At 41.4% G+C, this 14,110-nt stretch overlaps 1 protein-coding gene across 2 annotated transcripts; it reads right to left on the reverse strand.

Moving 5' to 3' along the window:
• Nucleotides 1-525: 525 nt before the first annotated feature.
• LOC308333752 (calpain-3-like) lies at nucleotides 526-13,625 on the reverse strand. Of its 2 annotated transcripts, XM_080790225.1 has the most exons (23): nucleotides 13,104-13,625; nucleotides 10,855-10,924; nucleotides 9,515-9,633; nucleotides 8,884-9,017; nucleotides 8,209-8,377; nucleotides 7,864-7,947; nucleotides 7,671-7,762; nucleotides 6,825-6,902; nucleotides 6,556-6,716; nucleotides 6,296-6,468; nucleotides 6,183-6,194; nucleotides 5,346-5,557; nucleotides 5,146-5,182; nucleotides 4,742-4,765; nucleotides 4,430-4,513; nucleotides 3,036-3,113; nucleotides 2,857-2,914; nucleotides 2,678-2,742; nucleotides 2,113-2,181; nucleotides 1,904-1,982; nucleotides 1,564-1,680; nucleotides 1,200-1,258; nucleotides 526-1,099 (listed from the first exon to the last, which is right to left on the reverse strand). In XM_080790225.1, the coding sequence occupies exons 1-23, from the start codon at nucleotides 13,476-13,478 to the stop codon at nucleotides 1,073-1,075; spliced, it is 2,376 nt and encodes a 791-aa protein (XP_080646351.1). In that variant the 5' UTR covers nucleotides 13,479-13,625; the 3' UTR covers nucleotides 526-1,072. The 2 variants fall into 2 exon arrangements, with proteins under 2 accessions (XP_080646351.1, XP_080646352.1); XM_080790226.1 differs by lacking the exon at nucleotides 4,742-4,765.
• Nucleotides 13,626-14,110: the final 485 nt, after the last annotated feature.

Below are 14,110 nucleotides of genomic sequence, written 5' to 3' on the forward strand. Positions count from 1 at the left end.
AAAAAGTAGTACTGTAGGTGCATTTTGGCATAGATGAAAGACTGGTGTCACCAAAACCAGTGGGGTAAATCTTCTGCAAACTGCCGGTTTTGGCCTGAGGGTGGCACTAGAGGACAGGTAATGGTTTCACTCAAATTATTACAGTTCATCCTCCAGAGGGCATGAATGCACTGAGCAGACGTTATGGCGATCTGCCTCATTAGATTTTGTGATCATAGGCCTACCTTTATGTTGTGCAAAGAGGAGGTTTTGGACTAAGGCGGATGCTAGAGCAAAGGCCAGTGTTTCTGTCAAAGTCTACAACAGTTTGTACATTCATCATGTTGTGTTGTATGTCTCTTGATTTATTTGGGTCTTTTGTTATGCCTTTATTGACAGGACAGTAGGCTGACAGGAAATGGGGAGTGACACGCAAAGGTTTACGGGATCAGAATTCGAACCTGCGACACGCTGTCAGGCTGCTACTGTAGGTGGCTGAACCGATGCATTCTTACATTTGACATTTTGTCAAAACAATACAAAACATTTATTTTTTTAGATTTGGTTTACTTTTTTGTAGGACAAATTAAGGAAACAGATACATACAGTACTCATGACCCATAAATGTGGGTCATCTGGTCTTTCACTACCGGTATTCCACTATGCGACAGTCAGGGATTTCAATAATACAATCCAATCCTGAGTATCAGTTTAACCATATTTACATTCAGTAAATTAACACTTAGTTTTAACAATATCAGTAATATGAATAATTTATTTAAAATGTTAAACACTTTCAACCCCCTGCACCCCTGTTCTGGGGGGAATATTTGTCAAAAAAGATCAGATCTATAGAAGATCTACAAGCTCAAAGAGCTTGTAGAGTCTACACCATATCTCTCCCCAAAATAGACTGAAAAAAGCGGAGACTAGAGGGTTTAAGTGGTTAAAGAGAATCACCAGCCACTCAAATTGACATGAAACACATTTTTGATACTGTAGATCTGAATCTTGCCTTGGATTTGTTTGTAGGCAAATGCCATATATACCTACAGTATATGGCAGGTCAGGGAGTCTTAGAAGGCAAGTTGAACTATGAATACAGGGTCAACTGGAGCCACTGCAAAATACAATAGAACAAGGTGGGCATTAAGTATTTTATGATAAAACTTGTGTGTGTGTATATATACATACAGAGCGAGAAACTGGAACTGGTGTACCTCAAGGACATTGAGCTTGATGATGCCGTCTCCATCCTTGTCAAAAGCATTGAATGCCCCTGTAATAAACCCAACACAAACTTTTATATTCATCTATATACATCGATCTCATGATTATATTGCAGGGAAATGGAAACTTGGGAGAAGAAAAAATAGAAAAAATGGAAGAGGGTGAAATTTGACCCTCAACTATTTCCTAAACAATGTGCCAAACAATCTAAGACACATCATTAATAGCTAATGCATCTATGACAAACTACACTATCGTCCATGCCAAAGTGTTTGGTAGTCTATCTTTACTGTATAATACAATATACAACCAGTTTCTCTCGCATTCACAGCTTTCTTTGAAGTCTGTACTTACTGAACATGCCCTCCAATCTCACAAAGCAACAGATGAAGCTGTCGAAGTCGATATTGAGGTGTTCATCAGCATAGCGCATGGCAATGATGTCATATAACTGTTTGTTGAGCTGAAAACCTTGATGTGGACACAATGAAGCAGTTAACTACCTTCATCTCAACGGGACACTGCATTGATCTGCCAAGTATTAATTAGAAATACATTTTGACCATTTATATCTGTTATGAGTTGATAAATAGTCAGTAAATACTTTTACATTTTTTAAATGTAAAATTACTGTTTTCCCCTCAAAACACTTTTTTGCTAAACTCCCACTTTGTATTAACACCATAGTGCTAACCTGCATCATTAACTGCATTCCTCATCTCAAAACTGCTGATGCAGCGTTTCTTGTTGGGATCATAACGTTTGAAGATCAGCTGTGAGAGATTAACGCAAGGATCATAAAATGAGACCCGGTTAGTCTGCATCAACAAGGGATCTGTCAAGTTTCACGTACAGTATCATCCTTAACAGAGATTCTTTAAAAAAAATGAAATGCTGTCCTACCTGCCACTCTTTGATCTTTTTCCACAGGTGTTTAAACTCTTGAAGATTGAGCTTTCCTGTACCGTCCGTCTGAGGTATGTTCAGTTATGGCAAGAACTGTAGAATGCTATAAAGTTAAACTACTACTGCTCGAAAATCTTTCAATTAATACAAACGTGGATAATATTCTGTAGAAGAGGGTGGTCATTTTGCTGTATATTGCTGAATATTTCAGTGACCCGTTGAATGTCACCTCATTTCTGTTCAGGAAAAGGTCAAGCACCCTGCAAGACCCAGTGATGCTTTTGGGCAACATTTATATTGTGAAGTTGTGTGAATTTTTGCCTCTGTGGGGGGTATTTATATGCAAATATCCTAGCCAATGGCATTGTAAGGCTTTACTATTATTTTGAAATAATAAATCCGGGTTCTAATCAGTCAGTTTCCTTGAAACGATTTCCCCAGTCATGGGTTTTAAACTGTCAAACTGAGGACCATCAGACACATTTCTGCGTCTTAATTTTAGCACTGCCGAGTCATGGGGTTCAGAAGTGGCCTGACTGCTGTCAATCAAATGAAAGGATACATCCATGAGTGCGATCATACTTCGACACGTCTCCAGGCTGAAGCCCTCTGTCTGTATTTGATTGTCTGTAGAAAAGGCAGAGCTGACATGAGTAGGCATCTCACAAAATGTATAAGTGAAAGTGAAGGAATCTTATTTTTAATTTTTTCCATTTTATTCCAGTGTAGGCCTATACTCACGTTTTGCCAATACTCTCTGCATGACCACTTTAAACTCATTGGAGTTGATCTGCATATCCTGAACGAGGGGAAAGTAACGGTTCACATTAACTCACTCACTGGTATATACAGGTAAATCTTAAATAATTTAGTGTCTGTCATGTGTTGTTCCGTTTCCCCATCTTGACATGTCTCCTCACCTCGCCAGCAATGTGCTCATAAATGGCTCTAAACTGCTTCTCCTCTTCAGTTTCTTCCACAGGCTGGAGAATCTTTAGCTGAAAAAGAAAAAAGTCAACAAACGATACGAGTGTTTAGCAACAAATAAAAGTGTCCATTTCATATATGCTTTTCACTAGTCTAAAGTCTAAACTATAACCCTAAGCATTTGGAGTAGCTTCAGCACCTTTTTTTTACCACTTTCAACCTAGCATCCCTATTGGGCATGTTATCATAGCTATACGAAGAAGTGTAAAGGGCTTTATTGGTTAAGTTATTGGATACCGGGTACCTTAATCCAGTGGTTCTCAAAGTGGGGTCTGGGGACCCCCAGGGGTCCTTGGTGTGGTCCCCAGCATAATTAATAGCATTTTAACCACTTTATCCATATGTTATACTTTAGCTATTCAAAAAGTAGCAGATCTACCCATCTGCAAATCTATGGTGTGGCCCATCCATCTTCAACCACTTATCCGTACTCGGCTCACAGGGGCAACGGCTAAACCAGAGAGCTCCAGACTTCCCTCTCCACAGCAACATTAGTCAACATTAACTTAATTCTGGGGGATCCTGAGGCGTTCCTGGCAGATTTTGTAGATATAAACCCTCCAACTCATGGACGAAGAGTTCTTATAATTGTCACGCCCTCCTGTCATGCTCCTCTTGAATCTGAGGTTCGACTATCATCTGGACCCTCCTTTCCACTACCTTGGCGTAAACTTTCACAGGTGAGGCTGAGTAATTGGCACACACCCTCTCATCCCCCGGGGAAAACTACAGGGGAGTGCGTTCTCTATCACTGAATGTATAGTGACCCAGCAGGGAGAAGAACTGGGACGGATGGCATATTCTTCCACATGTGACATGCGTTATGCTCTCACAGTGAAATCCTTACTGTTGGGTGAAAAGGAGTGGCTATTTATCAAAGGAGACGTGATTGTCTAGTGTCTACAGTGTAGACACTAGACAATCCCAGTCCCAAGGCTTGGCAGTGACCATGTACAGTACTGTATATATACAGTAAATGGGAGCATTGGACAATGAATTGTGAGAAAGAAAATATACAAACGGAAGGTTGCAGCACTACGGGTAGATATACAGTACAGTAACTATGAACATGTAAACAGATTCATGAGAAAGGAGCAGGTGGAAGTAGGCCACCATGGAGCAATTGCCCTTTAAATCTTGGAAAGTAGTTCACTTGGGGGAGGTGCTGGTGACATGTGAAGATTGAGTTTCAGCCAGGCCTGTCGGGCTCAGAGAGTTATCTGAATTACTGTACTGGTATGTGAGTGCAGAGGTCACATTGTTCTAACAGTTAATGCAGTGCTGTTGCAGACTCTAGACAAACTACTACTCGCTTGCTCATTATTACCTTCTTCTTCTTTTCCCCCCGAATCACGCCATCATGCTCGATTTCTTTGTTGGCTTGAGCCCTGTCTGACACGAACACAATGGGCTAGAATAGGGAGACACATGAGAAATTGAAGTGGTTGATATGGGAAGAAGAAATGAGAGGGTTGTGGGATGATTGTGATTAGGATGAAAGGCAACAACGGCAAGCAACTGACTGCAAGCAATGATGCAACTGCTGTTGCCGACATTGGCACAAGACAACATGACACAAGACAGAGGCAGGAAAAGCAGAGCTCAACAGAAAGCATATTCAGCTTTCTTTCTGCTTTACCTTTGCTTTGTCTTTCTCATCATTCTGATGGGCCGTGAAATAAGACAGGATAGGAGAAAAATGAGATGAAAAGGTATGGAAGAGATGTGAAGGATGCATGATACAGGACAGACAAGATGGATGATGTCGAGACATGATGAGAATGATGATGAGATTCTGTATGTAGGCTGCACAATAGGGTTTTACAATACTATGTGTAAGTATCTGTATTATAGCAAGCAACATATTGCAAGAATGATTTTGGGGCTGTTTTATTTTTTAACAGACCTAATCAATAGTAAACTTGGTACATTTTAAACTTAAAAACTAGACCTGTACTCTCTGTAACTCATATTGCAAATGCCAGTTAAAATACAATTTTGCCCATATTGTGCAGCCTTAATACACAGATCTACCATAATTACCTGCGTTATGTCAGTCCCAACTGCACTGTCACTTTCCCTGGGAGAAAGCAGACAAATGTCACACTAGAATTTCTGGCATTAATAGTTTTTTTAACTACCCTACCTACTCTACATCCTTTTGATCAACAGCAGCATCCAACATTATACCAACCACACCACATACTGTATGACCAAACCCCTCCACCCTTATTGATTCTTACTCTGAGATGCTGCTCTGTTTCTCAGAGAAGACTCTGAGAATGAATTCTCCCTCCTGGTGCTGTTTAAAGGTCGTGGGAATGATGACATACTCCCCTGGAGGCAGGCGGAAACGTTCTGTTATCTCACGCAGGTTGATGTAGCTCTTACATTTGGCCTTGGAGGCTGTGTATAGGAAGAAGTCCTTCTGCAGGTGCTGATTGCATCCACGCATCTAGGAATGGACATAGGGCAGTGGCATTGATTCAGGACATAGTGGCTCACCATTCGGAACGAATGGTGGTGGAGCAATATTCTTTAGAAATCCTTAATCATCTTAAAGAATGTAATTAAATATTAATTACATACCCCATGAAGCCTTGAATTCATGGAGTTTTTGTTGCATTCCTAAGCCAATAATTTGATGACTACTTGCGGCGTCTTTCCGCCAGTCATCAAATTATTGGTTTAGAAATGCGACACCCAGATATTATGTCTGTGTCCCTTTTATGCCCAAATATGGAGTCTATGCACGGGCCCTGTCCAGAGCCCGGGCAGAGGCCTTTTTGGGGCGGTCCTGAACAACTGTGTGTCCGACCGACTCGACACCGGGCACTGCACTCCCTGTGGTGGTGTGGAACACGTGTGTCGAATTTGAAGTCGGTGGGGCGAACAGTGCATTTATAGATAGATGAGTTAGACAATACACAAGACAATATAAAAGACAGTACTGTACACACACGCGCACGCCGGCGCGCGCACACACACACACACACACACAAAAGAGGCACTTGAAGATACAGGTCATAATTGGGACAGCGCTGACATCGTTACATTGATGTCCTCCCAGATGATCCTACCTCCTGTGGCACCTACAGTATGAAGACAAAGCAAATATGAGCAGTGCTATTCCTTCCAGTGATTTGCATAAAATTATGGATTCCATAGTGAACCTCAATCAGGATTTTAGTACCTGATAGATGGAAAATCCAATGGTAAAGTTCTTGGCACCCTTACTGCGTTCCTTCCTGCGGCCTTTCTGCATCAGAGCCACAACCACAGTGCATGCCACCTGTTGTTCATCTTCTGGATCATCGTCTTCGTCATATAACCGCATGCGATACTGTGGGTTGGTCCAGAAGGTTTCTGTAAAACAGCAAGGTGGGAGCAGTCTTCTGACTCACTGCTTGAGACGATCGTAGATGGTGCTAAAGAGTGAGTGATAAGTCATACCTGGGAAGTTCCTGCAGCCCCCAGCTGAACTTCCTCTCACCCAGCGTCCTTCATTAACGGCTACAGTCCAGCTGACTCTTTCATCGTGGTCCATTGAGTCTGGAGTGAGGTTACAGATCTCCATCTTGGTGAAGTACTTCTTGAAATCATCAAAGGACATCCTGGAGGTGATCAGAGAGGGGAAAAAATATCAAGTGATATTAAGTGGAAAAATGTCTGAGATGGGTCATGGAACAATGAAGCGAGAAATGCCAGAGGTTTTCACTCACCAGAACTCACTTTGTTCAACAGTCTGTTTTTTTAGGTTGTCCCTTTCTGCGATGGCAAGGGTGTCCCATTCTTTTGAACTGTAGAAACATTACCATCCACAAAAGAATGCATGCTAAACACTGCATGAAAAATAAATCACTTCATTCTTCATTAGATATGGCCCATTGAGGATGGTGTAGCCTTCAAACAATAATCTAAATACAAAATATTGTCATTCTTAGCCATACAGGTCCATTTGAGTCCATTTATACACTTATAACGGGGGTCTCAAGTGTTTACGGTGAGGGTGGTAGTAGAGGTATGACTCCCCACCCTGATCACTTGGCGTCTAGCAGTCTATTAGCCAGTTGCACAACATTCTAACCAGCCTGCCCTGGTGGAGAGTATGGTTTTAAAGCTGTAATCAATCAATCACATCCTAACCCCCCTCTTTGTTGTTGTCAACGCAGGAGTCACAATCAAGTCAATGTCAAAACTAATCTTGCATAAAGATTGACTATCTCTTTTTACCATAGCTTGGTGTGCAGGCTTAACCTCTAGTTTTTTAGCCCTGCGCCCACAGTCGATATAGTTTGGTCTCCTTTGAAGGTCAAATGGTCATACTCGTATGTCGGCAATGGAGAGACACAGAATAAGAGATGTTGTTGCAGTCAGGGTTTGAACACCTAGGTGTGTTTTCTATTTTCCTTGTGATGAAATACACCTGTTCATCTATCTAGCACTCCAAGGAGCTTAGAACAAATGCCAAGAGCTATCTACAGTACAAATACTATTTGACCAAAACCTGTTTTCAATGTATTATAAATATGTTCAGAAACTATAATGGGTCACTGATCAAGTCTTACTTTGCATTCCATGGTCCTTTCCATAGCACCCAACCCCAGGGATTACGCAAGCGAATCAGGCGAATTCTCGTGTCCAGTTTAACCTGATCACACTGAAAACACGAACACCCTTTAAGCATATTGTAAAAAAAACAAAACATTTTCATGTTGCAAAGAATCTTGAAACCACACTTTTGTGTACAGTTTACTGTACCTCCTCCAGACCTATGATGGAGTAGGCATGACCTTGAACAAGTCCCTGTTCAGTACGACTTTCCATGTCCTGTGGAGTAAGGACCTGACAGAGGTGACGTACAAGACATTTACATTTGGGGTAAATATTTCGAAAGGCAATGTGATGTCAACACAATAGCTCTAGCAACGCCGGGCAAGCCGCTTTTCTGTGTGTACTTTTGGCCCCTAGCTTCAAACTTCGTTCCAAATGGGTGTAAGAAGCGGCATGGCCTCTAATCTAGTGTGTTCTGTTGTCTTATCTTTCTTTCCGTTTAGCTAAAATGTTGGGTCACTGGCTTAACACAACTCTTAACTCTAAACTCACATCAATGGAGCATCCCATCAGTGAGCCTCTCTGCAGCGATTTCTTCATGATCTTGAAGAGCTCTTGGGGGGCATCTATTAAATCAAAGAACTCCGTCACACCCCCTGTGAAGTCCTCCATGGCTTCGAGGGTGTTTCCCCCTTTCAGTGCTTCATAGGTACCATGCAACCTGAGAAGGAAACAACCAGTCACATTCAGAGTGCAATTGTCTGTTCACATGAGGCCATAGCAGACAAGCTTAATTGAAATCTGAACCATGCGAACAAGTGCTGGGTGATATGACTTGAAATCGATATCACAATCATTTCAAACCTTTGCTTATTATTAAACAAAAACGGTGAAAAGAATGGATGATCTAAAAGCTCAGAACTTGTCGCATTGCGACACATTCTGAGTTTGTAGATCGGTTATTTTCACTATTTTTATATGCCATATATGGTGGTACGACAAAATAGGTTTTAATACAGGGTTTAAGTGGTTAATCTATAAGAATGATTTCATGTTGATTCATTGATATTTTCATTGAAAATCCTCTAAATTAATAAATCTAAATATCGGCTTCAATATATTCGACTAGTTGCCCTTGCAGCCACTTGATGATGAAGTGCACCACATCCACCACCATAATATTATGATGAGAATTATGTATTCAACCTCAATATTAGTCATACTTACTTGGCATATGCTTTTTCCAAGAGGGCACTCCAGAACTCGTTCCTTCTGAAGGATTTGGTAAACACTAGCTGGTTGTTGACGGTAGGGATGCGGTCATCCACAACAACATCAATCCATTCCCCGTACCGCCAGAACTGCAAGTGACATGATGACAGCAGGGAATGTAAAGAGTGAAGACACAGAACGCAGAAGACAGATTTGGGCCTAATTGATTGAATACTCTAATAGTCAGAAATGTAAACAGCACAGATGTACAGTAAGGGGCTAAAAGGACACAAAACACAAAAATGTCCTGGGGCCTTGTATCCATATTGGCTCTGACGTACAGTATGTATTCAATTAATCAACATTAACATAGCATATTAAGTTAACACATTCATACATGCCATCATCATCAAATACAAATAACTATATGTACAATGGAGAAAAGGGAAAAACGGCGGCAGTGAATGACGTCTCCTTTTGATGGGAATTAAAATGTATGGACTACATACTGGACTACTGTGATTTTCTGCCCTATATCAGTCAAATTAACAAACCATAATTAATGGGAATCATTACCATATTAGAAATATGTTGATGAAGAACTAAAGAGAGGAGCTGTAAAGTTTGTAGTGACAAGTTGATGTACCTGGAAGTGGAAGATGCCAGCATAGTTTTCGGTGAAGCTCTGATCTGGAGGGATAACTCTATACAATAACATCTCATTCAGTGTCAGACAAGCGATGGCAGCAAGCAACCAGCAGTCACCTGTCAACAAGTTGAGGGAGTTATAAAGGGGTATTAGCTAATGCATTTGGCAAATATTACAATCCTGTGGCATGGGTGCAAATCCCCTAGCCTGGTTTATACTTGGTTGCAGTTGCAGGGCTATGTCACACACTGAAAATAGCAGATCTACAAGCTTTACAGTGTGTCACAAATTGTGAACTTGTAGATCAGCTATTGTCAGTGCATGATATCGGCACACAACCAAATATAAATCATTCTTGAGATAACCAAGATCACTACTCATTCTCATTTCAAATCATTTTGAAAATGTTCTTCTCACTAGCACGTTTTCTGTGTACATGCCTTGGCAGAATATTTTGAACAATCTTTTCTGTCACATTCAACAGGATGGTTTCTGTTTTTGTTGTGTCTAACTCTGGGAGTGTAAAACTATAAATGAACCCTTGTTGGTGCATTTGGTTTCATTTGTAAACTCAGAGTTAAATGAAAACAGAATATATGACAGCGTATATGTGTGTGTGAGTGTGACACAAATGACACATGCTGGTCTTAGTGTGGACAAGGCGTGTGTCCTTGAGCAAGATACTGAACCCCTAATTGCTCCTGATGTGCTGGTTGGTGCCTTGCATGGTTTCCGCCACCATAGGTGTATGAATGTGTGGGTGAATGTAATGCACAATCTATGTAAATCGCCTTGGATAAAGGCCTTATACAAATTTACCATTTATTTATTTTTGTACTGGCCTGCACCAGGCCATTATTTGGTTAAAATTCCAATTCGGCTGATGAAACTGCAAATGATAGCCTGGGTGGACCCAAATTAGGCTGAAGAAACTGCAAATAATGTCCCCCCCCTCCCCTGCAAATAATAGCCCTGGCTAATATTTGGACGGAGCATTTAATTCGCAAAATGTTGTCAGACACCAGGCGTTTAAAAGGAACCGTGTGGCTGTTTGAGGCAGGGCTACTATATATTTGGAAATATACGGTATTTGGATTTTTGTTGTTGTTGGGAAGGATAACCTGGTTGGTTAGTAGTCTTTTCTCCTGCATACTATCGTGATGGTGTCTGTTTATATACGTATTGAAAACATCCCATAGTCTACTCATCAATACATGATTCTTGCTTTTTCAAAAGTATAAAGAAGAAGCCTATCCTTCATAAGAGGAGTTTTGCATTGGTGGTAACTGAGCTTTATTTAAATATATTTGCAATCATCACTGCACTGTAAACATTACCCAATTCTCCTTGACATATGTCTGTCCTATTGGCTCCTTCTATGATGAATTCAGGATTTTCACAGATTTCCTGTGAAAAAGGACAAAATGAATCACAGATGACCAAAACAAATGCTAATATGCAGCTTTAAATCGGCATTCACAGATCTCTGCACATGAGATGACTTATATGGAGAGGACTTGACCTTTCACCCGGCAGCTGAGTTAGAGTAACATGTTCTGTGTGGGGCCTGGGAGTTGGGACCAAGGTCTGTCTAAAGAGGACGAGACGCGAAGACCGTACGGGCGACGCCATGTTGCTCCATGGTGTTCCATGGAAGGAAAGAAACATGCACAGTTGAGACCAGGAAGTTGTACATGCCCAAATTTGTGCATGTACAACTTCCTGGTCTCCACTGTGCATGCCCAAATGTGTGCATGTACAACTTCCTGGTCTCCACTGCATGTTTCTTTCAAACGCATGGCAACATGGCATCGCCCGTACGGTCTTCGCGTCTCGTCCTCTTTAGTCAGTCCTTGGTTGGGACCAGGAACTCCATTAGCTATAAGTCTAGGGGCAGCTGTTACAGGTCAGGACCTCTGAGTCTCCTGAACAAGCCATAATGTTGTGGTAAATGCTGAGAATCCTTCACCTGACCTCATACCAACCTCTGTCAGGGCAGAATGATAAACGGCCATGTAGTGGACTTACTGGAAACCAAGTGACGAAATGTTATACACAGATTATTTATTATTAAGGACTTAAATAGTTATCTCTCATTCACGGCAATATAACTCTCGATACATGGCCTGCAGTGCACAAACTGCAGACTTTGATTATGTCAGCCTTATTTATGACCACATATGTTTAAGTAATGCTTGTAAGGGTTGGGTGTCATTCCATCTGATTCCACACAGTGACGTATGAAGCCTGATGCTTCGGTAACAAAATGTTTTGCACACTTTTTTCACTTCAAGATATTGTCCAGTGACACGTCACACAAAACTCACCGATGCATAAATCAAGCGTTATGGCACTCTAAAAAATAGTGTGTTCTATTATCATCATCATCATCCATGAGCATCTCAGAACATTCTACGTACAAATACTGTACATACATACCAGCAGTGATACTTGAGACACAGCAGTGACACCTGCGTCTCTTAATGAGAACCATCGTGAGACGCCAGGGTTGTAAAATAAAAATCTCATACTCTAGAGTCTAGCGTGTCCAACCAATGACCCTTGGATGAGGACAAGGTTACATTAGGCCATAACAACCTGCGCATAGTCTGAACCAATTATTAGAGCATTAGCTAAAGAAAATGACGGTTCTCAAAGTGGTGTGCTGGGCGTGGACCCCCAGGGGTCCTTGAGGAGGGTTCCACGCAAGTTAATAATAGCATCAGTTTATAACCACATGAATGTGACACATTTGGAATATTTTTTTGAAACATTTTAACAACACAAATCTTGTATGTGGGTCCCTGGCACAAAATATTTTCAGAAGGGGTCTGCGAGTCGGATAACTAATGAGCTAAAGGACTGGTGCTTGCGTTTTCCTGACATGTCTAATTGTGGACAACCTCTGCACTCCAAACTTGATATGGTTGAAGTTGGCAAAACCAACATGTGTATGTCTGCCTGTCCATCTGTCTTGCATGTACTATATATCAGTGCATGTGTCTTTGCCATGTATCTGGCTTGTGACTGCATGTGACTACACATTTCAGCAACAAACTGTAATCCAGGCTGTAGCCTACCACCATAAAGGTGGTACTTGGATGCAGCAGTGGGAATGGTTCCCAGTTGAGCAAGTCATTGGACCCCTAGCTATTCCCATGGCACCATTGCTAATAGTTAGGATGGGCAGTGCCAATTGCAAGGCTTTCCCTTTCCTTTCCTTTCCTTTCCCTGAATAAACATTCTGGTGAGCATGACATTATCAGAGATCAATGTTAGACCAAATCCCCTACTTATGCCCTGCTGAGTTTCATGGCAGTGTCCGTGAGGAGTCAATTGTGTGAGCGTCAGCTGTCTGTGATTCTTGAAGGTGATAGAATAGAACTATGTGCTGAGTGCTGACAAACATGTAGCTATATCATCTTCACACCCTTCACACCCTCCGGAATTTGGAGATGGGGAGTTTTGTCAACCACCAAGAGTGTTTGTTTAAGTATTAAGTCTTACATTTGTAGCATAGCCTACAAAGTGTTCCTTCTACCCTTACAGCAATTGAATACTCTCCATGTACTCCAGAGGTACTCACCGACGGCCGTTTCCATTCAAATTTTCTTGGGAATTTCTGACTATAGAAGAGAGAGGAGTCATCTGCAGGGAACAATGGATCTTCAAACAGCACCTTCTTGCTTACATATTTGTCCCGTAGTTCCAAAAAGGTTTTAAGACGCTTGGCATCTTTCACAGTCTCATTTCTGCTTAGAATGGCTGAGTAGATAGAGTTGCTACCAACAGGGGGGTAGTCACGTTCTTTGTCAGGTTCAAATTCTGCATCATTTTCAACTATTTCTCTCACCGGAATTTCTTCTACAATTTCATCCATTTTATATGTCACCTCCACAATTTCTTCAACTTTGTATGTCACCTCCATCACCTTATTCGTGTGTTCATTTATCTCTGACATTCATTCTTCAGTGCAAATAAACTGCTGAGTCCTTGCTTATTTGAGCTTGAGTAACGACTAGCCGCCCAAAGAAAGTTCCTGTATCCTCTCTCTCTGCCCTGACACTCTTAGTTCCTTTTTTGAGTGCTGTCACTGCTGATACCCTGTCACCACACACACACACACACACACACACACACACACACACACACACACACACACACACACACACACACACACACACACACACACACACACACACACACACACACACACACACACACACACACACATACTACACATACATATACACACACAGCCAGCTATTCGCTGGTGCAAGGGCTAAAAATAGGCCTCTTATAAGAGAGGGTGGGAGACAAATATGGCCTCAAAATCTATACCACTTTTCAATATTAACTCTCATTCATTAAGAATGACCAGAAGCTGTATCAACACATTAAACTTTCATAGCTATAATGGCTATTGATGTGATTGTGACCATACACTCCTGGGATGTAGCTCAGGAGCATGAACAAATTGAGTGCATGGCAAAGGGATTGTCAAAGTGTGTTTAATATTGTTTAATGTCGTTTAATGCAGACAGATCTTTCTATTTGGATGTATTGGGCTGTCATAAAATAGTTTTTTTTGCC

This window comes from Protomyctophum bolini, assembly GCF_963924005.1.
Source record: "Protomyctophum bolini genome assembly, chromosome: 19".
NCBI lineage: Eukaryota > Metazoa > Chordata > Actinopteri > Myctophiformes > Myctophidae > Protomyctophum > Protomyctophum bolini.